The sequence below is a fragment of the Callionymus lyra genome, chromosome 13 (genome assembly GCF_982586985.1).
Source record: "Callionymus lyra chromosome 13, fCalLyr1.hap1.1, whole genome shotgun sequence".
In the NCBI taxonomy this organism is placed as follows: Eukaryota; Metazoa; Chordata; class Actinopteri; order Syngnathiformes; family Callionymidae; genus Callionymus; species Callionymus lyra.
The window spans coordinates 13,241,205-13,264,938 of NC_141830.1; the positions used below are offsets into that span (position 1 = coordinate 13,241,205).

General features: G+C 40.3%; 4 protein-coding genes across 8 annotated transcripts in view; all 4 read left to right on the forward strand.

Moving 5' to 3' along the window:
- The window catches only part of fynb (FYN proto-oncogene, Src family tyrosine kinase b), a 49,249-nt gene extending 41,068 nt beyond the window's left edge, over nucleotides 1-8,181 (forward strand). For 2 of the 4 annotated variants that reach the window (XM_087806539.1, XM_087806541.1), the window contains exons 8-13: nucleotides 716-880; nucleotides 3,410-3,589; nucleotides 3,740-3,816; nucleotides 4,496-4,649; nucleotides 5,517-5,648; nucleotides 7,370-8,181. In XM_087806539.1, coding sequence (XP_087662665.1) covers nucleotides 716-880; nucleotides 3,410-3,589; nucleotides 3,740-3,816; nucleotides 4,496-4,649; nucleotides 5,517-5,648; nucleotides 7,370-7,578 — 917 coding nt within the window. In that variant the 3' untranslated portion in view covers nucleotides 7,579-8,181. Of the gene's footprint in view, nucleotides 1-715; nucleotides 881-1,077; nucleotides 1,234-3,409; nucleotides 3,590-3,739; nucleotides 3,817-4,495; nucleotides 4,650-5,516; nucleotides 5,649-7,369 lie in introns of all 4 variants that reach the window. The other 2 variants (XM_087806543.1, XM_087806542.1) reach the window with 2 other exon arrangements.
- A 1,870-nt stretch (nucleotides 8,182-10,051) lies between these two features.
- LOC148067434 (putative G protein-coupled receptor 139) lies at nucleotides 10,052-11,893 on the forward strand. Its single transcript, XM_087806382.1, has 2 exons — nucleotides 10,052-10,130; nucleotides 10,881-11,893. Exons 1-2 carry the CDS (start codon nucleotides 10,052-10,054, stop codon nucleotides 11,891-11,893), a joined length of 1,092 nt encoding a protein of 363 aa, XP_087662508.1.
- Nucleotides 11,894-13,187: 1,294 nt separating this feature from the next.
- Nucleotides 13,188-16,486, forward strand: LOC148067435 (uncharacterized). Of its 2 annotated transcripts, none has more exons than XM_087805633.1 (9): nucleotides 13,188-13,293; nucleotides 13,540-13,989; nucleotides 14,756-14,894; nucleotides 14,979-15,142; nucleotides 15,206-15,294; nucleotides 15,360-15,428; nucleotides 15,757-15,861; nucleotides 15,917-15,991; nucleotides 16,105-16,486. In XM_087805633.1, exons 2-9 carry the CDS (start codon nucleotides 13,560-13,562, stop codon nucleotides 16,249-16,251), a joined length of 1,218 nt encoding a protein of 405 aa, XP_087661759.1. In that variant the 5' UTR covers nucleotides 13,188-13,293; nucleotides 13,540-13,559; the 3' UTR covers nucleotides 16,252-16,486. The 2 variants fall into 2 exon arrangements, with proteins under 2 accessions (XP_087661759.1, XP_087661758.1); XM_087805632.1 differs by having other exon boundaries at nucleotides 13,290-13,420.
- A 797-nt stretch (nucleotides 16,487-17,283) lies between these two features.
- The window catches only part of rev3l (REV3 like, DNA directed polymerase zeta catalytic subunit), a 40,690-nt gene continuing 34,239 nt past the window's right edge, over nucleotides 17,284-23,734 (forward strand). Inside the window, exon 1 of the mRNA XM_087806537.1 lies at nucleotides 17,284-17,783. Coding sequence (XP_087662663.1) covers nucleotides 17,645-17,783 — 139 coding nt within the window. The 5' untranslated portion in view covers nucleotides 17,284-17,644. The remainder of the gene's footprint in view (nucleotides 17,784-23,734) is intronic.

Here is a 23,734-nt window from a genome sequence, read left to right on the forward strand (position 1 = left end):
TAGCAACAAGTGGAACGTTACCCTGGGATGACTTCTGCAGAGCTCAGCGGAGTTAGCGAGGGTTGTGTCTGCGGCTTTTAACTTTAGAAATAAGTGTTCAAATAAACGTAAATGTGTTTTATTGCCGATTTTGTCATGGCTGAGTTCACTCAGAGGGAGCGAGATGTCAGGAAGTGTGTATAAATTGATCAAGAAATTTAGTAATAAGGTAAAGTTTTTTTCATTTAGGAAACTAGTTAGTCGGTCTCACTATAAAGTCAGTCACACATGCTACAGCAGCAATTTTTTTTTAAAGGAAACCTGGATATTTTACTGCAATTTGCAAGAGAACAGAAAAATATATTTGTTGGAGTGAAAGTTTGTTAATGTAGCTATTAGTAATATTTAAAGAGCATCATCTCTTCATTTCATTCTAGAGTTCTCGTTTTCTACATTGAAAAAAACTGTATATTTTTATTATCTAAAACGGACAAAAACAAAATTAAAATGAACTATATTTACCAAAATTCAAATCCTACAAGGTAAATAATATCAGTAGAATCTTAAACACTTGTAGGAAGATGAAATGATTTCCATCCTCACTCAGTCATCGGTTGTTTGTTTCTAAGTGACCTTCTCCACTCGCTCTCGTCCTCCTCTTGACCTCCTCCAGCTTCCGTAACTGTTGCTCTTTCTCTGCCCCCCTTTTGTTTTTTCTGCCTCGCCGGGGGTTCAGAGCGAGCTGCAGGCCTTTGCTGTCGCTTGGTGGTCCCGTGCCACAAGGGGATGCCCCGTCTGGCCGACCTGTCGGTCAAAACCAAAGACGTGTGGGAGATCCCGCGGGAGTCGCTGCAGCTCATCAAACGTCTGGGGAACGGGCAATTTGGGGAGGTTTGGATGGGTACGGAATCGAAAACCGCCGCCGGGAGCGACGAGGAGGCGTGATGGAGGTCGCTCAGAGCCAGCAGAGACACCAGAGTCATGAGAAATATTGTGAGACTTTAAGGTCTTCAGGTGACTCTGCCCTCTGGAGGTGGCCTCGTCATACGTCCTCACTGCATGTGTAGTTAACTGTTCCTCACCTTCCCTCCCATGTAGAGCATGCCGATGGTTTGTGCTTTAACTTAACGGGCGAGTGTTTGAACTACCTCCCCGACACCGTGGGCTTGAGTCACGATGCCTGGGAGATCAGCAGAAACACACTTGATTTGGAAGTAAAGCTGGGGACGGGATGTTTTGCCGAAGTGTTCTATGGTAAGAAAAATAAAATGTCACCAGAGCAACAGTAGGGTAACATTATTCTACACCTTTTATACACTGTGGCCTCAATTCTCAGATTCCAAAAAACTCAATTTAAGACTTAATCTGAGCAGCTGGACTTGGTTTTCGGTCCTTAAGTCCAGATGCCCTTGAGCTGACCTCCTTGGATGGTGCTCAGAGCGTGTGATCTTTCCAGCTCCGGGCACAGCTTTAAACCCTTAAGAGGTGATTTTTTTCAAATCGTGTTTTCCTCCATGTGGAAGATTGGAAAACATCAGGGGCCTCATGTTCAGAGAAGTTTGTGGATTTTTCTACTAAAAACAGTCCAACACCCAAATCCAGAAAATGGTGCACATACAGAAATATTCAGATACAAACATTTTCCTTTGTTCATCACAATCAACGTGGAATTGATCGCAGACTTGTTCGTCCCTTTAAAAAACCTTTGAATAATCGTACAGAAAACTCCCAGTTATTTATTTTGTATTATATTATTCAAGACTTGTCGCACTTTTAGGACTTTTATGGATGTTTTCTCTTCTTTTATTTATCCTTTTTGGTTAGGATTTCCCCCCTTAAAATGAGTCAAATGTACATGAAAGTAACTGCATAACGTGGCATCTCAAGAAATTTGATTTCATACATCTGAATTAAAGTCGTATAGAAGTTATATACTTCCAAAAAACGTTGGTTTGAAGCCATACAAGTCAGGGATGAATCCATTTCTGTGATCTAGATGCTGATCCTCATCACTGTCTTTGTCTGATCACCAATCCTTTAACTAGTGATGGTCTGATAAATCTTCATGAAGCAGTGTCGTTATTTTCAGAGCCCACTAGATGGCGGTCTCTGCACTATTTTCCTTTGTTTCGAACCATTCTAATGAAACATTACATCATTTTTAAACTGATAGCGCCACCTACTGACCTCTAAACAACATGACACTGTTTTATGAAGCTTCATGATCACTAGTTTTAATTTTCATGAAATCCCTTTTGCAACCATTTAAAAAATAAATAAACCTAAATTTAACTTTGATTTAATTAAATTAGTAAGTAATTGTATGTGCCTAACCATTAAAAACACATTCATAAGACATTAGATTGCATTTATCTGAGATCTATTATGTTTTGTAATCATTTATAACGATGTCTATAAAACATAATGTAACTACGACGACTTAAAGAGCCTTAAGTTATGTGACGTATGCATCGTCATGTCTTAAGAATGTGGTCGTCATTCACAACATGTAAAGATGGAGTCCCTGATGCTGAGAAACAAATTGAATCAACATCAGCTCATGAATCTTGTTCTGATGAACCATCTGCGACATTTCAATATTCGGTCAAATCCCTTACAATTAACTTCCTGGAGATTTGGGAATATCGATCTTTTCCCCGCAGCAGCTGCTTCAGTCCAGCGTCCAAGATGGTCTGAGCAGTTGTTTTGTTTTTTTTCACGAGCGCTCTGTGATTTATGAGCCGCTGCTTTAGTCGACCAACATTCAGGTCTCACACTCCTGCAGCTGGCGCTCGGCCACAAATAGATTTCGTTAATCATCCCTTGCTGTTGTGTCGTGGATTCTAATACTGGCCTTAAAAGACCCCCCTCACCCGCCCCCCTGTTAACCTGGTCATGTGTGCGTCACCACTAGGGATGGGTATTGTTTCGGCATAACTATAATAGCTATAGTATTTCTACATTTTTTATTTAATTCAATTTATAAATATTTTCTTACAGTTGTGCTTTCAAAGACTTTGTTGGATTCTTCAGAATTAGTTTGGGGATATTTAGTGCCATTTAAACTGACTGAAAGTATTATTTTTGGAGTTTACTTTGTACTACTAAACTTATTATTGATCTGGAAATATTTTTTTTTTCTTTTGAATCAGAATTTATTTGATATTTATTCAGTATTTTGTGGAGGTTAAATTGTGTTTAAGGGGGTTTTCCTGGCAAATGCAGGAAGATATTCTTACTTCTCTCATTTTAAATGTGAAGAAATTGAAGAAATTTAAAACAAAATGAAGCAGATAAATCTTAAAGTCAGAGCCAGAAGAATCGATACCCATCCCTTAATCACCACAACCCTCCTGCATGATCTAACCGTTTTTTTTCCCGTTGATCGGAAAACCCTCATCTAACGTCTTTCAAAATGATTCCAACAAAGGCACGTGGAACGGAACCACCAAAGTGGCGGTGAAGACGCTGAAGCCTGGAACCATGTCCCCCGAGTCCTTCCTGGAGGAGGCTCAGATCATGAAGAAGCTCAGACACGACAAGCTGGTCCAGCTCTACGCCGTCGTCTCCGAGGAGCCCATCTACATCGTCACGGAGTACATGGGCAAAGGTAGCATCATTGTTTTTTTTTTGTTTTTTTTAACCGAGCCTGAGCTATTTTGTATGTGAGAGGTTGTCTGGACTGGTCTTCTTTCCAGGGTGTCCCCCATCTCGCTATCCAACCCCCGCGTCAACTTTATTTTTTATGTCTTTGTTTTAGGAAGTCTTTTGGACTTTTTGAAAGACGGAGAAGGACGAGCGCTGAAGCTGCCAAATCTTGTGGACATGGCAGCACAGGTACGACGTTTGAGCTTGAGATCAATCTATTAAAAGAATAATAATAATAAAAAATCGATGAATAAAGGATTTGTAAAACACAATTAACATGAGTAGAAACCGAAAAACATAAACTTATTTAATAAATATATTTTACATTTCAATTAAAAACTTTTGAAATTTAATCTGGAACAGCACTGAGATGACTTATACCTCTGCCAAGGAGCTTAGTTCATATGACTACAAGAAAAAAAAAAGAACAATCAATTATAAAAATTATATATATATATTATATCAAAATAGACATTCCAGGAATTTAACCTTTACCCAAAAAGTGTCTTAATAAACGTAGTCCTCAGTGAACTTTGTCAATTTCCGATGAACAATCAGTACGCATTTTGTCAATACAGTCACAGAAATGTATTTAGTAAAGTGATTTAAACATATGCTCTGTTTTATAAGGTGTTATTACTGGGTTAAAATAAGTAAATAATAAAACATTTCTGAATCCAGATGGTACCACAGATAACCACCGAAACTGAATTAGAAGGAAATCATCATTTTTGAGTTATTTAACTATAGAAACATTTGCAGTTATAAACGTATTCTCAACTAAATCTGTTGAAGACAAAACACGTTGACGAAATCGTGACTAATCGTGGTTTGAGGAGTTGATGCAGCTGCTCTCTCTCGCCTGTAGGTGGCAGCAGGGATGGCCTACATCGAGCGCATGAACTACATCCACAGAGACCTGCGGTCGGCCAACATCCTGGTCGGAGACAACCTGGTCTGCAAGATCGCGGACTTCGGTCTGGCTCGACTCATCGAGGACAACGAGTACACGGCTCGACAAGGTGACGCCATCGTTAGACACACTCCTAGAACAGGATAGTTGAAGTGTCTTTAAATATGTAGTGTACTTTTCAAAATAGATAGATAAACTTTTATTTACCGACTAGAAAACTATTAAGTAGATTGCTTGTGGCCTAAGGTTTCGGGTTCAATCCCCGCAGGTTAGAATGTAAGCATCAAATGTAAAATAAATCAGGAATTTGAAGGAAATAATTGAGACAATAATTTGATATTGTGGAGATTTACTCACAACAAAAGACACAAAGAGAAAATGAATGTTAATCCAAACATAGCTTACGCAACAATCAATATAGCAATTAGTCTAGAATTAGCTTAGCAACTTAGCAAGTCCAATTTAGCAATTAGCCTAATATTAGTTTAGCAATTTAGTAAATCCAAGTTAGCATTTAGCTTAGCATTATTTACTATTCTTAATACAAAATAAAGTTTGTGCTTCAATCACTAACATATTTACCCTCAAAGTGTGCTTCAGCATTAGCATGCTATTTAGCATGTAGCAGCTCATTTTTAAATTTGTATTCTTACCTTTTTATTTTTCCTCACTTCTCATCATTTTTACTTCCTTCCCCCCTTTCCCTTTTGTTTTATTTTATTTCACTTTTTTTTACAAAGTTAAAGCCTTTTCAGTGTTTTTTATTAATGGTAAAATATATACACTGAGAAAAAAGATTGTCATAAGAAAAACTGTGATTCAGAATAAAGTATGACATTCGCATTGAAATTATAGCAACACATACAGTTACTAAGACAGAATGACATTATAATTAATGAGACATTAAATGAAAGAAAATTATGAAAATTCAAAACAAATCAAAGTTAAATTTGGTGTTTTTAATCGTCTCCTGCAGGAGCCAAATTCCCCATCAAGTGGACGGCCCCGGAGGCGGCGCTGTACGGGAAGTTCACCATCAAGTCGGACGTCTGGTCGTTTGGCATCTTGCTCACAGAGCTGGTCACCAAAGGTCGAGTGCCTTATCCAGGTGAGCGTTGTTACTGACATGAGGTCAGCCATCTGAATATATAGAGTTTTCGGGCTTTTGATCGGCCGATACATATTTACAGTAAAAACGCCAGCCAGTGCGGTGACGACAGCGTAAACGAAACTTCCTGTCAAAACCTGAGTCGGCCTTTCTCACTGCTGCCGTGACGACCAGCTGTGTGTTGTTTATGCGAAGGAAAGACTCTTTGACGCTCGAGTAGCTGCGCTTTCCAGGGCTGCGTAAAGAGATAAGCGAGATTTAATTAGTGCGAGTCGCCCGAGGGACGACCTGAGATACCGAGAGAGGAGATGCCGAGCGCTGAGGCGGAGATCCTGGCTGGGAGGACACATGTTGGTCCAGATGTTTGGACGAGCCGGTAGTGTTTTTAGTCTCCTGTAGATTCTGCACAGCTTGTGGCGCAGAAGAGAGTTGCTACTTTAGCTTAGTTAGCGTAGCTAAACATGGCAATAGAGCTTTGGAATAAAGTTTTCTTCTTCGGTAAAATGAGCTAAGATTTGTTAGTCATTGGTTTATGTTAGTCATTTGTTTTCCACACGAACATTTCTAATTGTTCACCATGTAAAACTTCCTGTAAACATGTATATATTTTTGCCGTAAATGACAACAAAAATGTATTTTGTTTTGTGTCGCGCTTTCAGTTTGACAATCATAGATCTCAGATTTCTTCTCGAGGACATGGACTACGATCCCACAAAATAGCTTGAAAATATAATGAATAATAATGAATAATAAAATACCATTTTAGCGTCATGTGAGATTTTCAAAGAATGACGCTTGTTATGAAGGTTGAGGACATTATTCTCATAAATAATTTAAATCAACATAAAAAAAGGCAAAAAATTAGTTTGAATCTCACTCCTTTTTATTTCCTGAAACTTGTCAGCCCTGACATTGACAGTGTGCGCACGTCAATGGTTACTGAATAAGCATCGAAGCTTATCTTTCACAAATAAATCCAAATGTAGCCAAAGAAATAAATCTATTCATAGGAAAAGGAATGTTACAAAACTGCTTTAAAAGTCAATCTAGATGTTTCCTTTTTTACAGGAAATTTTTCTATTTTTCTATTAAATGTAAATGTTTTAGGTGGTTGAATGATTGACATTAGCACCGGTTCTTCATCACGCCCATTATCATAAACTGTTTTAGACAAGCTCCTTCCCAGGTGCAAAACAAATAGACTCAAGGACCAATTTATTCCTCGGGCTATTAAATTGTACAATTCTGAGTTTGGGGGCAGGAGTGGAGTAAAAGTATAATGATGTTCTATTCTATGTTAATCTTTGTATCCTTTGTCTTTGTTATTTTTCTTTGATCTATGTTCTTTATCATTATCTTTAGGCTTAGATTGTATCATCTTGTTATTTCTCTTTACTTCTCTTTGTTCTTGTTCTTATTTTATTTTGATATTTTCTTATGAAAAATTGCTGTATTTGCTGTGGATAATTTGGAAAAAAAAAACAATTTCAATCAATATCAATAAAGTTCTACCTTCCTACCTAAACATTGTCATTACTTAGTAATGGGTCTGTTTTGAAAAATAGAACGGAACGTATACATTTAAAGTAAAGTATAATACGTGAATTTACAACAATTATAAGTAACAAAAAAGTTGATTTGATAGTTAAAGATTTATCAGCTTCGACTTTAAATGTCGAGCCTCTCATAATAAGCTGTATAAATGTTGATCCTGTGTCCAGGCATGAACAACCGGGAGGTCCTGGAGCAGGTGGAGAGGGGCTACAGGATGCCGTGCCCCCAGGACTGCCCGATCTCCCTGCACGAGCTCATGCTGCAGTGCTGGAAGAGAGACGCCGAGGAGCGACCCACCTTCGAGTACCTGCAGGCCTTCTTGGAAGACTACTTCACAGCCACCGAGCCTCAGTACCAGCCCGGGGACAACCTCTAAACCTCCTTCCTGCTCCTCTCCCTCACACCCCCAGGGGCTCATCTGGGGCAGGAAAACAAAAACAAAAAAAAACTCTTTTGAATTTAGAAATCTGTACAGTTTAAGCTTCTTCACCACCTGCTGTGAAGACGTGAAGGAGGAAGAGGAGGGATGTGGTGGTGCATTCAAATACCTGTATTCAATGTAAATAAGAAAAAAGGCTTGTTTTAATTTCCCTGTTTCAGTTTGAGATTTTTATTTTTTTTTCCCTGCACAAGAATAATAATAATAATGCAGAAGAAGCCGAGCAACCGGAGCAGGCGTCTTTTATTTTTCATTCCTCCCCGAGTCATGATCACTCTTTTTTTATTTTGTCGCTGTAACCAGGGTGTGTACATGACTTCCTCCTCCCTGGTTCGAGCTAGAGCTTAAATCAGGAAAGAACTTGGCTGACATTTTACTGACAATAGTCGTGTATGTCTTGTTTGACCTCGAAAGACTTGAGATCACATTCCTCTTTTCATCTCATCCGCCATTTTATTTTTTAACCTGTTTTTTTTTTGAGGGGGGGGGGTCACTGCTTTGCTGTTTGGAATTCAGAAACAATAAATATTTTACACTCTTTCCAAGATACTTCATTTGTATCTATAATTGCTCTAGTTCATAGTCGCACACAGGGATAAGAACTTTTTGATGGTTTGAAGTAGAAAAGCACTGAGACGGCGCACACCTCCTCCAAAGGCCTAAATTCATGTGAGTGTATACAAACCAGAGGTAGAACAAGTTAGATTCACTCACTTAATTAACTTTTGCTCCTTTTAATCCCTGCGTTATCTCTCGATCAAGGTGACCCGAAAGGCCCGGGAACAAATGTGTTTGTGGTATCCCTTGTGTTGTCTCTGGGTCAAGGTGAATGACCTCCCTGGCTTCCATGAATACATATGCAGTGGCTCCAGAACACCAGGGACAACCCAAGGGACACACAGGGGTTGAGTAAAGATGGAGGATGATCCTGGTGCCTACAGGTGGTTTTGATGTTCCCGGGAACTGAGACTGGATCTCATGGCGGCGACAGGAAGCTAGAAGCGTCTCTTCCTGTTCCATAAATAAAAGTTCTCTTACTATGTCAGTGTATTTGTTGTAAACACCACTGTGGTAAAACAGCTATGAAGATGATATTTTAATGTTTGTTTATCATTTTCTAAATATTGTTATGGCTACACAATGGTGTGGTGGTCCTCAGTACCTGTAGTGGTAGTATATGTATATGACTGTATATACAGGAAACTTGTTTTTCATCCGACCTCTTCCTCTAAGCATCTGGGAAAGGTTCCAGCAACAAGAAACCCAGATAAGGGAATAGTTGGTAGAAATAGGGTGGGTATATATATATATATATCTATTTATATATATAATGTATCCTCTCATCCTTAGTCATCACCGGGATCTCGCTGGATTTTATTGTTCTTTTAGCTGATAAGAATGTAACTACTGCTGCCATTTGGTGGACGGAAGTTTAATTTTTATTTATTTTTTAAACAAATACTGCAATATTTGTATGGTAATTGAAAATTTAAAAAAATATATTACACACATGTTATTGAAATATAAACCACAATTGAAGTATGATTAGAATAAAATATTATTTTAGCCCAAGCCCAAAAGATTTTCTCGATACAGTGCCGTTGAATATCAGTGTATCGATATTTCCTTACACCCCTAGTTGAAATTGAATGAAAATCTTAAAGAGATAGTTCACCTAAAATTCATATTCTGCCCATTTTCTATTCACCCGCATGTTGACTAAGGGTTGGGATTGTTTTCAGAGTAATTCGCTATAGAAGCTAAGGTTCATCTTCGTCCAAAAAATAAGTTTAAAAACATCCAAATACCTCCATACTGCTCGCCTGTAACGTCCATTTTGTATTGAAGCCTTGAAAGTTTGTTTATAGCAGATTACTCTAAAAATACTCCCAACCCTCGGTCGACAGGGAGAAGTAAATGAGTGAAATAAGAATTTGGGTGAACAATCCCTTTAATACTTCTGTTTCTAAGTAATTGAGTTTTCATGATACGGTGTGGTTATTATCAAAGGCCACTTGATGGCGCTCTCTATTCTGTAATCTTCGATGTGTTATCGTTGGACTGAAGCACCTGGTGATGCTGGAAATGATTCCACTGTGTCATGAAACATCAACCCATCCCTAGTGGATGCTGCAGGTACTGACGGAGGAAGGAACTCGACAGGTGCGTAAGGATGTTTACTTTCGCTAGCATTAGGTTTATTCGTTTATTTTCTGGGTGAGTAAAGTGAGTTTGTGTTAAAGTCTTGTGTAAAAACGCCTGTTCACACACGTGAATCCACTCTGAGCAGGTGAGTCCGACACAACGTATGAGAGTCCTCATCCCTCCTTCCCTCCTTCCTCTCTCCTCCAGCAGCATCTGTCCGTCAGCTCTATCCATCATGTGAGGTGTCGCCCTCAGACCAGGAACCATGGAGGGAGCTCAGGTCAGCGTCCTCATCACCGTCCAGAAGATCTACTACCCACTGCTGTGTGTTCTGGGGATTCCAGGTGAGACTATTTTTTTCATCGTTCGTACTGATGGTCGTGGATTTTTTTGACAGTTGTCGATGTGATCTGAAATCTAAAACACTCAAAATATATAAATCTTAAGTGTTATAATGTGTTAATATTCCACTTACTTTACTCAAATATTAAAAGGTTTTACTGACATCATTTAATTCAACTTTCATCCCATTTGTGTTTATTTTTATTTCTTATAAATAACTTGTTTATCTATTTTTATATGTATTATTAGCAGCTCTAACTAATCAATACATTTGGATAAACACAAAGTGATAATAAAAGTATTTAGAAATTCAAAAGAAAAACATATGTTTAAATGAAAATGATTGTTTTTTTCTACATTTATTGCAGAATTCTGTCTGTTTCGCATATTTTTGTTATTAAATCTGTCAATATTTATATTTGATGTGTAACTTTTTTAAATACTCGTTTTTTAAGGTTAGATTGTGGTTTTTAATTGGTAACAGATTCTTGTTGCTTCTGTGAAAAGTATTTCTCCACTTTCATTGCACAGCATTATTTTAAACAATGTGTTGAACATGTTTGCTTTTTTTATAAAGTCTGAGTTACTGAGCAAAAAAAAAGTTTATTTCATTTTCCATCAGTGCTACGTGCATCTTTTTTTCAGACTGATCTACCGCCCCCGTGTGGCAGGAAATATACTAGCATCCTTTAAAAAACTGGCTACTTTAAATCCTGCTTTTATAGACTGTATTTGTGTTTCTGTCCCATCAGCAAACCTCTTCACCTTCTACATGATCTGCGTCCGTAAGTGCGGGATGTCCGACACGGCCATCATTTACCTGAGCTGCCTGGCCATCGTGGACACCTTCTACCTGGTGTGGGTGATCCTCATCGACCTGACCCTCACCTTCTGGCTGCGGCAGCCCTTCTGGCACGCCCACCCGTGGTGCAGCATCCTGGGCTTCCTCCAGTACGGCTCCCTCTACAGCTCCTCCTGGATCGTGGTGGTGTTCACCATCGAGCGCTACCTGGCCCTGCGCAGCACCGCCTCCAAGCAGGCCGAGGCCCGGGTCACAAAGCTGACCTGCGTGGCCATCGTCCTGGTGTCCCACCTGGTCTCCCTGCCCCTGGGCTGGATCAACGTGGTCATGCCGACCGACTTCGTGGTGGGCGGCGAGAACGTGACCCTGCCCAGGTGCCGGTATCGCTCGGCGACGTACTCCACGGTGATCGTGTGGATCACCACCTTCTTCTCCGGGGGGATCCCCATCGTGCTGGTCATGGTCTTCAACTACCTCATCGGGTTCAACCTGTGTCGCGCCAGCAACCTCTTCACCAAAGAAGACCGGCGGGTCATCCACGGACGCAGCACCCGGGGGATGCTGAAGAGGACCCTCCTGCTGTTGGGGACCATATCGGTTTCCTTCGTGGTGCTGAGTCTGCCGCGGTTCGTCACCTACTGCATCCTGAGGACCAAGTACAACACGGAGAACTTCAACAGGAACGACTACAGCATCCCCATCAACGTGGCGGGCGACCTCGCCAACATGCTGCAGAACCTCAACTCCACCACCAACTTCCTCTTGTACTGCATGGTCAGCAGGAGGTTTCGGACAGAGATCGTGAAGGCGCTGACCTGTAGGGAGAAGACGCAGGACATGGGATCCATCCTGACCCGAACTACCATGAAGGTCTTCTCCATAGCCGTCCATGAGACGCCGTCCAGTAGCTCCCTGACTGTGGAGCCAGCAGACAATCAACAGAGCCGTCAGAAACCAGAGTAATACACTAAATATGTTCCTTTGTTCCCTTTAAATACTGTTTTTATATTTAAATTCTTCAATTAAAAACATGAGAAAATGTTGTTTTTATCTTTTTTTTCAGAATGAGACACATTTTAGTCCATCAAACAACCCTTGCATTTTAAACCAATAATAAAAGATCAGCTATGAAGTTTTATAGTCTAAAGTTTAATAATAATAACTTCATTCATTACAAGAGAAAATGTGTATTTTCAGCTGTTCCTATTTTCAAGACAAGTTAGCAACTACAGCTAATAATTAGCCATGTGGCTAGCTTAGTGCAAACAAGCTCTAAATGAAAATAAATACATAGTTTAATTGTGTACAGGGTTTTATACTTAAGCTAATTCCTTATTAATAAATATAAATATAGCCAATAAAGCAAGCAAGTTCCTGTTTTCAAGACAAGTTAGCAGCTACAGCTAATCATTAGCCATGTGGCTAGCTTAGTGCAAATAAGCTCTAAATTAAAAATAAATACATAGTTTAATTGTGTACAGGGTTTTATACTTAAGCTAATTCCTTATTAATAAATATAAATATAGCCAATAAAGCAAGCAAGTTCCTGTTTTCAAGACAAGTTAGCAACTACAGCTAATCATTAGCCATGTGGCTAGCTTAGTGCAAATAAGCTCTAAATTAAAAATAAATACATAGTTTAATTTTGTACAGGGTTTTATACTTAAGCTAATTCCTTATTAATAAATATAAATATAGCCAATAAAGCAAGCAAGTTCCTGTTTTCAAGACAAGTTAGCAACTACAGCTAATCATTAGCCATGTGGCTAGCTTAGTGCAAATAAGCTCTAAATTAAAAATAAATACATAGTTTAATTGTGTACAGGGTTTTATACTAAAGCAAATTCTGTATTTACAAATATAAATGAAGCCGTTAAAGCAAGCTAGTTGCTAACAGTGAAGGAGAAGGTTAACATAACTAGTTTAACCCTGTATATTAAGGGAAGCTAATAGATCAATTAAAGATGAATCTTATTTTCTTCATGTTATATTAATAATTTACTTTTTTTTTTTTTAAAGGAGTAAATTTAAAACTCGTGTTTTTGTTGCCGTATAAAGATAATATATCGACGCTTCTTTACACAATAAAATGTACAACTGGTGCATAACTTAATTTACTTAAAATACACTTTTAAACACAGTGTGAACCGTTCATGATGCAGTTTAAAGTGCACAGGTGCACAGGTGAATGAGCTCAGGTGAATGAGCTCAGGTATGTGGGTCAGCTGATCGAGGGAGGACTTCATACCTTGGAATGTTTTGCATAACAACTTTGGAAAGAAAAAAAAAATTGTGGGATTACTTCCTGGTTCAGTCCAAACCGGTTTGAGTCCAGACAAGTCGATACAACAGCAGAGCAGCGGGTATGTGTTTGTATCTACTTGTTTCTCTGTGGTTCCTCGATAAAGACTCTGTGGTCTAGTTTAGATTAGAGATTATGTTCTCAACCTTTGTTCCACGTCTGTAATGAGTCAAACGCTTTTATATCAGGTTAGTGACTTTTGTGTTACTTCTGAGCTCAGTGTTTGCGACGATCATAACTTTTTCTTCAGTACTAAGTGGTTCCTCTGAAGATCTTCAACTCACTCTGGATTTTTTTTTTCCCCCAGACTCGACCCGAGGTCACGAAATGGATCATCTAGGTCCCTGTCCTCATCCCAGTGTTCCCGTGGAGGTGGACGAGAGGATCAGTCCGACCAGTTTTCAATGGGCTTCGTGTCAACGATGCATCATGGAGTCGAGGGCGGGTAGAGATCCAGTGCAGCATGGAAGTGCCGTTGAGGTCCGTTTCAAAGACCTTTCATGGGATCCCCGGTGTGATCCTGGACGTTTGAGCGGCGACCCATGGTCTCAGCCCCAGAATTATGTCTATGGTCCCCACTGTGACGGCAGAGCGCTGCGACCTCAGGCGGATGAATCTGTGTTTCCTCACACGAGCGGCGCCTCGAACCCACCTGATGGTGAAGAGGAGAGTCTGGATCGACCGTTCTCGCTGATCTCCGTTGACCTTCCACACCCGAACCCCTCTCTGTACGCAGCAGCCTGCAGCCCAGTTCTCAGTAAGTAGTACTCATACATCCTCACAGATTTGAGTTGAGTAGTACCAATAGTTGACCCCAGACCGGTCTCTCGTTGGGTGGAACTACCAGAGATAAGAGGCATATAAAAAAAAAGGTTGGCTTTGAACTTATCTAGGAAATTGTTCTGGAAGCACTTTTATAACATGTATTCCGTATGAATAATTTACGTTTATTTCATTTCATGGTCAAAAAGTATTACTTAAGATATCACATAGTTGTGTCCACAGTTATGGGCTGTAATCGCTTCTCTATCTTTTTTTATTTTTGTGGGAATAATTACAAGAATTAAATGATCACGAACCCAATTCTGAAATACATAGGAAGTTGATGCAAAGACTTCAAGGTCAGTGTGATATTGGTATCTCTTTCTGGTCCTCATGAAAAATATACATAAAATATACATTTGTTTCTGTGCATCTTTCAGCAAATGTTGGATGGATTGATATTGATATCTGGAGTTAAGTCTGGATTTGAAAAGGTTAAGAAAGAATTATGACTTTAAAACTAAGTCATCTTTTATTTGACTGAATGGACAAAAAATGTTTTTAACATTTGTTCCATACAATGTTTCAGAGAAGGTTGCCTCTGGCTTTGAAAAACTGGAAGTGTCAGGCTCACATTAGTTAGAATTTTTCCAGGTTCCAGTTTAATACAGGTCCGAGTCTTGGTAAAAAAAAAAAACAGTTTTTGCTAATTTTTGAATGGGCTGCCCTTATGTGACTTATACATATTATGGTCCATGCAGACCCTCATCCAGTGCACCGGGGTTTTCAAAGAAGGTCTGAGTTTCACATGCCAGCAACTCAACACCAACAAGATCATCCATATTATCCTGACGACTCCAGGATTCCACAGCAGACGCCTCAACCGTACCCTCAGCCTCGGTAACAGCAACGTTTCTGATTCTTCACATCATGAAGAAGTCAATAATGCTGCCACACATTCTGCTACACATATGACTTGTTAAGGTTCCTGCACCACAACAAGATGCCTTTTAAAAACGCTCCCCATCAAGTCAAGTCATCGGCGGTGGAGGTGATGCAGGAAAGGGGCGTCGGCCTCTCCATGAATCCACACGCAGGACCAATCACGAGAGAGACCAGGAAGACCATCAGCCTCCCAGAAGAGGCCAGTAAGTGTTTTCTCAGACAAACAAAAAAAAGGAATAAATAAGAGTGTTTTTTTATGGTGGCAGGGATTGTTTTCATCACATACTCTTCGGACACGGCAGCAGAAATGGTTCCTTTCACTAAATTCCTGAGCGACCAAGGATTCAAACCAGAGGTGAGATCCTGCATGTGGTTCATTACAAAAATATATATTTCTTCGACGTCTGACTTGTTTGGCAGAGCGACATGTTCGATTCTCCCATTCGACGGATGGGGATCAGCAAATGGATGGATCGCTTTTTGAATGACGTGAGAAAATTAACTTTTACACTATCATATAAACAGGTGATATTTTATTTAAAATCAGTTTTAAGACACATGTTTTGATGTTACTTTTTTGTTTAAACCCCATAAGCATGTCAAGTCACATGTTATGCTTTCTAAATGAAAAATATAATAATAAGTAGCAGTTAATGTGTTTAAATAATTCAAATATTCTTATTCATTTCTGTCCTTTTGTCTTCATCCAGCACACACACACTTTGAGTGCAATATCCAAGCAGTTTTTCCAGGATTGCATATTCATTTGTATTAAAGATTTTCTAAATTATCTACCTTTTTTCTTTTTCTTCCCCAGAAATCGGTCCTGATCCTCGTGGTCGTCAGTCCCGGGTACAAGCAGGACGTGGAGGGAATCAACGTCGACGAGCACGCCCTGCTCACCAAGTACATCCACAACCAGGTGACGTCAAGAAGAATCTCTGTTTAACTGATTCACTCAAACATTTCATCCTCAGATCCAGAACGAGTTCATCCAGCAAGGTTGCACAAACTTCCGTCTCGTGCCTGTTTTATTCCCAAACGCCACCAAGGTAAAATAAATAATCATTTAAATGGGATTAAATAAATAGATAATGCTTGTTAAAGTTTATTTCTGGATTGCTGGAAAGTGTCAATATATATTTTTTAAATCATTCTGTCACAGAGACACGTTCCAAACTGGCTGCAGAACACCAGGATCTACAGTTGGCCCCGGGACACTCAAGACCTGCTGCTGCGCCTGCTGAGAGAGGAACGTTACATCCTCCCCCAGAGAGGGGGAGACCTGACCCTCACTGTCCGCCCTCTCTGAGTATTTTGTGGACCAAAAAAAGTTGATCCCAAGAATTTCCATTTTCCTACCATTGGTCTTTTTTTGTGACCTCAGAACAATAAAAGTGTGTATCTGAATGAATGGAAATCATTCAGTCACCTCTTGATAGTTGTAATGAAGACATTTTTATTTGTTCAGGCTTTTCCTTGATTTTCTGGAACTCTTGTGTTGTTCTCAGTTTTATCTTGACCTTTAAAGTATATACTTTATTGAGTATTGTTTTGATTGTTTAAGCGCTTTGTGACCCTGGTCTGGAAAAGCGCTCTATAAATACAAATGACTTACTTACTTACATACTCTAACTCGTGTGATACTGTCTATTGGCCAGCAGGTGGCAGTATTGTTTAAAAAGAAACAAGTAAAGCACAAACGCCACATATGGAAATGAACAGAAATTGTGAGACGATTAATAAAAGAAAAGTCATTGACATGCAAAAGACGTTCTTTGCAAACAACTGTACCCTCATAAAACGGTTTTTAAATCAATAGATGTAATCTAAAAAATAATAATAATAGTAATAATTTGAGTGATAATAATATTTGGACCCCCTAATTTAATTGAATCATGTAACTGCTTTTGTAACCCCTTTTTCAAAGTAAAAGCAGAATACAACACAGGCAATACAGGATTGAGAGAGAGAGAGAGAGAGAGAGAGAGAGAGAGAGAGAGAGAGAGAGAGAGAGAGAGAGAGAGAGATGACTAAATTCAAGATTGTTTTATGCATAGCTTTCAAAACCAAGCATTAAAATATTGTTTTTTGGTTAAGTTATCGGAATTCAAATATAAACTGTATGTAAAAAAAAAAAGTTTTAAAAATAAAATGTGAAATTAGTGAACTTTTTAATAAACCAATGATTTAATTTGATTATTAAAAAAAAAAGGCAATGCTTAAAAAACTAAAAGTTTATATTTAAAGTCGACATGTGGCTTTTATTTTGAAGTCGTCGCCGGATGTCCTCGTGTTATGGGGGGGTTCGCTCGCTGGCTTCCCTTCTTCAGCTAACGCGGACTAGCCTGATATGGAAGCAGAACCGAGCCGCGGCTGCTCGGGGGTTCCGAGGCGTGATTTCCACAGATAACGCCATATCCCGGAAGACCCCGGCGCACGTCTTCCTGTCCTCCAGAGAACAGCACCAGGAGTGTCGGGGCAGAAGCCGCGGGACTGTCACGGTGACAACAACCACCAGATGGACGCCGGGACCAGAAGACTTGTCCGCCGTCGAGCGTAGCTGGACTCCAGAGTCGGACTGCGGCACGAGCTTTTTCCCTTTGGTCTCGGTTCCGAGGGTTGACAGCGTGTCCAGCGACTGTTAAAAACACTTCTCCTCCCCTGGACCGTACTGTTGTCTTTTTGGACCCGACGAGAGCGTCATGTTTTCGGTGCGGATCGTCACCGCGGACTACTACCTGGCGGTCCCGGTCCAGGACCTGGACGTCCGCTACTCCGAGTTCAGGGAGACCGCGGTGAAGAAAGTTCCGGTGGTTCGGATCTTTGGAGTGACGCCCGCAGGTCAGTCATGTGTGTTTACTTCCCCACGCTGGGCGTTATTACGGTAATATTGGGAGTGAAAAAAAATTCGATTTGTGTTTAAACGCAATGAGATCCAGTCGGTTCTGATCTGGCGCTTTTTTTTTTCTTCCCTCAGCGGAAGCTCGTCTTGTGTTTGTATCCGCTCAGAGAAAACCCCCTTAACTAAGATTTCACTTTTCTTTTTTTTTTTAAAATGCGCTTTTATTTGACGTAAACAACCTGCAGGCTCGACACACGTCACCTGTCAGGTCGTAGTTCAGGGTCAAAATACCTGGTGAAAAAATGTCTCAATGTTGACTTGATTTTTTTTTTTTTCCTGGACCTGGGAAGGAAAGCCTGGGCGCCTTCACTCATTGTCATGGAAACCACCGTGCACGAGCGCACATGCGTGTGGTAGATCTGTGCAGCATGTTCAAACAAAAGGCTTGGACGAGAAGAAAAAAAAATGTCACTTCTGTCTTATGTATGGACCTCAACAGAACATTTTGTGCAGATCCAAACTGAACCAGGGACATGTCAATCTCCCTACATTTAAAAAAAACAATAGTCTTATCACAACAATGGCTCTTTTCATTTACATTTTCTTTAGAACCTCAGACATTCTTTCTGGTTTCTCTTGTTGACAATGATCTGCAGGAGCTCCCGGTGAGGATTATGGGATTTGGTGCTGAGGAATGAAGGACAGTCGTCCAGGGTTAAGGTGTCATGTCTGGGTTTTTTAGGGGCTGTGTTGTGTGTGTTATACCTGCATGGTTGTGGGCAGCCATCGCACACACATACACACACACACACACACACACACACTGCGGTAGAATCATGTCTGTGCATGAATGCAGGGGGAACAATTTATCACCGAACGACAGAAGAGGATTCAACACAAAGGGAGTTGTCGATCTGAGTTGATAATAAATCTGAATAAAAACATCAATGCCAGGTTTTTTTCCCCTCATTTCCTCTCAGGTTTACTGATCTGATGGATTCAAATACATGTTTGGGGTGTTGTCGCCTCAAATGCTGTCACTAATTATAATCTGTTGCAATATGTATATATAATTTCATATTTTTTACCTCTGACAACACTTAAACCTATGATGAAAATGTACATTTTCATATTACTTTTTTCTTCACATACAGTTTGATATTGTAATTCCAATAATTCACTTAATACACTAATATTTTAACAACTATCCTCTGAGTAAAAACCCTTAAAATCTATTTCTAGGATGAATTTCAAGCGTACTTTTCATGCGACTTTCCCTTAAGTGACATCTGTATCTAATTTATCATAAACCTCTTATCTTGGAGTCGATCCCGAATGACGACTTCTTCACTTGGCAACACAAAGTCGTTCTCGATGTTGTCATCAAATTGTTGCTTCTTTCTTGGACCTAAGCTCGTAAAAAGAAGATGTTTCTATTTATTTCTTTGCGGTTTGAGTAACAGACCATAATGTTTGGGCGACGTTTTTTCTTGTCTCTTCTTTTGTCTTAAGGGTGGAGTCTTAGTGTGATTAGCTGTGTTTGTGTGTGTGTTCTTTTATCTCATCAGATTGTTTATCCTGGTGGCTGCAGTGTCTGTTCAGAGCCATGTGGTTCTGGCTCCGGTCCTCGTGGTCCTTGTCCTTTCCCGACCTAAGGCGTGCTCGCGTCTACCAATCAGCCCGGTGTAATCCGATGCCTTGCTTCCTGCTTTTCTTCACTCTTTTGTTTGCATCCAGAAGAGTGGTCAGCCTGCACATGATCCAGCACTGCTGCATACCTGCCTCTGAGGAAAAAAGGGAGGAAAATAAAACGAATGCTATTGTTGTCACGATCAGCACCGGGTTTTATAAATCATCTGCTTCGAAACTGTCCGAGGTCGTGACGGAAATATATCTTGCAACGCTTCTTTAACCTTTTAAGGTTTGACGGCGTCCACGAGCTGTGGAGCCCTCGCTCCTATTTTAGTGTCTTCGCTTCAACTGTTTACTCAGCGTTTCAGATAAGACCAGGAGAAAGAGGAGGGCATGACTGATCGAGGGGCGAGCCAAACCAGGGGCCTCCTCCTACCCCCCCCCCACACACTGCCCCCCAGGTTGAGCTCTCTTCAGGGGGAACCCCTTAATGCCATCTGAAGGAATTCCTTCAGTTCCGTGAATGGGATAATGTGGTGTTTCAAAAGAGTCTCCTGGCTCATTAGGTAGAGGGGTCATTGTGCTCCTCACTGTTTACTCTCCACCTCTTCTATCTGCTTCAGCGGTTCAATTATAAACTGCTGCCCCCTCTTTATTCTACGTCCTGTGTAGAACCGGCTCGTCCTGATGTGGACCCGGAGGATCTCAAGAGTGGCTCTAACTTGTTACGTCTGATCTTTTTTCCCCGGTTTGGGCTCGGTCCATTTCCTCCTTTTATGAATTTCTTCACGTTTGTTTTCTTTCATCTTTTAGATCTCAAAGAGGTTATTCAAGTGAAGATGTGTGCAGGCTCAGCAACATTCACTCATTAATGTGATTATTACTGTTAAGTCTGAGTGTTTAGAGATGTAGCGTTCAACCCTCACAGAAAGAGGAACACTCCTGGGCACTAATCCTAATCCTGTGACATTTTGGCCCCCCAAATTTGAGGCCCAGCTTCTTGTTCAAGATGAAAATCATTGAGGGATGGAGCTCCTGTTTCACTTGAAAACAACCCTCATTCCCGCTGTGAAGCAAAGGCCGACAATCTGAATAGAAACGTGGTTGTTCCTGTTAAAATAAGAAGCGTACCCCTCACTGAAACATATGTTGGTAGCTCCCATTTAACAAACATGTTTTTATCCTTTATTTTACTTTGAAATCCCTCAATTTATTTTTGCATTCAGTGTCTTAGACTTGACCTACTGTGGTGTCAAACTACACTCATGTTGTACGTGTCTCAATTACAACTTTTCCATTTCATTTTATTGTAAGTGTGCTGTCTCACTCTCACCGACTCTGAGTCAGTTGTAGTTGCAGCACGGGTTCATTGTGTAAAACTAAGGAGAATGCTAAGAAACGTACATTAATGTCGGGTTAACATAACAAGCCCCCAAACATAACCGAAACTAGCGCTCTGATAAGACAAACACAATTTACAGTTGTTGTAAAGTTATCATACTAATCTAGTATGAACACAAACTATAAATAAAGTCTAAACATACCGACGATGCTTTCTGCGCGACATGAAACAAGATCGCTGCTCGTTGCAGCATGTAAACAAGAACTAGAAGTTTGAACTTGACTAATTAAGAGGCACCTACGGGTCGCGGCGAGGGACAATTCCCCAAGGCGAACAAAACTCAAAACACTCAACATATATGCAACAAAGGGAAGGAACATGACAGCAATGCTGTGTCTCAAATCGCATACTAGCATACTCAAAGTTAGTATTTTTAGTGTGTAAGTGAGTCTCAATTCTTAGTATGCGAAATTTAGTGCGCCATGCACTAAATTGACGTACTAAAATGCCCACAAAACTGAGTATGGTTCGATGGACACTATCTACCCTAAACAGCCGCCATCTTAGTGACGTTGTAAACGGAAGTTACGTCATATATAAATGCATATATATGCATATACTTACAGGTGTATTTTCCGCAGCAGTAGGAGGATAAACACGTCTTCAGTGCTGATACCAGCTTAAATATCTCGTGAATATTTCGATTCTCATATTTTTTCTTTATTTCTTTTTCCAAACTTGCAAAACGTGCTGCCAGCAGGTGTCGCTAGTGTTCCTAGAGCTGGTTGAAATCATCGTTAAATAGAAGTAGAAGAAGAAGCTGGAGAATTTGCGTACTAGTTAGTATGTACACTATCCTGATGCATACTAACTTCTAGTATACTAAGAGAAGTATGCGATTTGAGACACAGCACAAGTGTGTACTATTAATTCCTATGACTTTGCCAAAAATGTCACTAGTTATTTTGTAAATATTAGTTTTTTTTAACTGTATATAAATCAAAGCAACAACCAAAGTGCATTTAGTGACTGAAATGTGCTATGAATCAAACAAATAATGTAATGTGAAGAAAATAATGTTGGGGGCCACACATTGTGCTTATTAACTAAAGTTTCTATTCATTTATTTTTCTTTAAGGATTAAGAAATACGGTGCAGGTCTTGTACGAAGTCTGTCTGAAGAAGTCTATAGTCCAAGTCATAGAAACCTTCCCCGTACTTGAGCTCCATGCAAGTGGTAGAAATAAGAGATGTCATGTCAAGATCTTTATTTCTTTTATTTTACTTTAAAGATGTTTATCTCCACCCACCCCCCCCCCCCTCCCCCCCATAGCAAAACTATCATCTTGAAAATGAACCATCCGTTTTACAACCAGGCTCAGAGCGAGATTCATTGTCATCTGTACAAAAAAAGGACTCCTTTGTTGGCACGTGGTGTCGGGTCAATCCAGGCTCTCCACTCTGTGTCGGTCCCTTCCCCGGGTTCTGGGCTATTGTGGTCACCGAGCAACAGAGAAGGGGAGTTGGTATTTTATGCTGAGACTCCCCACCTTGTGCTCCCCCGAGGCCCTTTTGCACTGCTGCAGGAAAACTCTGCAGTGCTTTCCGAAATGATTAAGAGCTTGTTTTGAAGGCATTAAAGAACTTTGCAGGCGAAGGGAAGCTCCAACGGGAGCTGGAGTGGAAGGAACGCTTTGATCCTAGGATGCATTCAGAGATGTGTTTGAATGCTTTAGAAATGAATTGAAAAAAACACTTAAAAAGTAAAGTGGAATGGCGCGTAAACTCCAACGACCTAAATGAATAGTTGCCTAGAGGTAAAGCGATGATGGTCATAATTTTATGCGTTTATTTATCATGATTATGTCATCGGATTTTTGCAGAGTCGTCGGCTTGTGTTGACGTTTTTTTGTGGTAGACACGCTGCATCTTGATTCAAAACTCTGCAGCGAGAATTCTGAGCCGCTCAAGTAGAAGAACTCACATTTCTCCGGTCCTTAAAACTCTTCACTGGCTTCCAGTTTCTTTCAGGATCAACTTTAAAATTCTGGTTCTAACTTTCAGATCTATTCATGGTCAGACTCCTCCTTACATCACTGATCTGATCCAGCCTTACACCCCAGCTCGGGCTCTGAGGTCTGTGGATCAGAATCTACTGATGGTTCCTGAACACGGTTCAGGACCAGAGGAGAGAAATCCTTCCAGACTGTTGCTCCTAAGCTTTGGAACGATCTTCCTCTCTCTTTGCGCTTGATGGATCTACTGACTCCTTCAAGAAACATCTTAAAACATTTCTATTTGTTCAGGCTTTTCCTTGATTTTCTAGAACTCCTGTTGCGTTATCAGTTTTATCTTGACCTTTAAAGTATATACTTTATTGAATATTGTTTTGATTGTTTAAGCGCTTTGTGACCCTGGTCTGGAAAAGCGCTATACAAATAAAAATTACTTACTTACTTACTATCTATACTGTGTCTTTATTGTAGCATTTGCCGTCAATGGTTGGGCTGTAGCACAGCCTGGGGTCAACAAATGTGTGGGTCAAAGAGAGGGACAGGATTTCAACTACGCTGTTAATCATTTGCTGTAACGGTCAATACAATTTCCCCCCAAAAAGCCAGAGTGATTTAAGCTTTGCTCTTATAGTTTTCTCACGATGAAAAGCCTTCCGTTTCATTCGAGGCAGTTTTAAGCAGGAGCGTCTTTTTAATCAATCTTTAATTCAATTGCAGTGGGACGTCGGTTCTTGGGCTTATTAAAAATGGGAGAGGGGGGGGAGGGGATATTCTAGAGTCCCGGGTCTAAAAATAGCTTTGGTTTGTCTGCATGCATGTTTTCATGCAGACAAGCGTGTCGAGTGGATGCCTAACGTAACATCGGGATCCTGTCTCTATTTTTAGAAGACACTGTCACTGCTTTAAAAACACACTCTCTCTCAGCAGCTGTCTCACATCTGTATTCATGCCCATGCGTCGC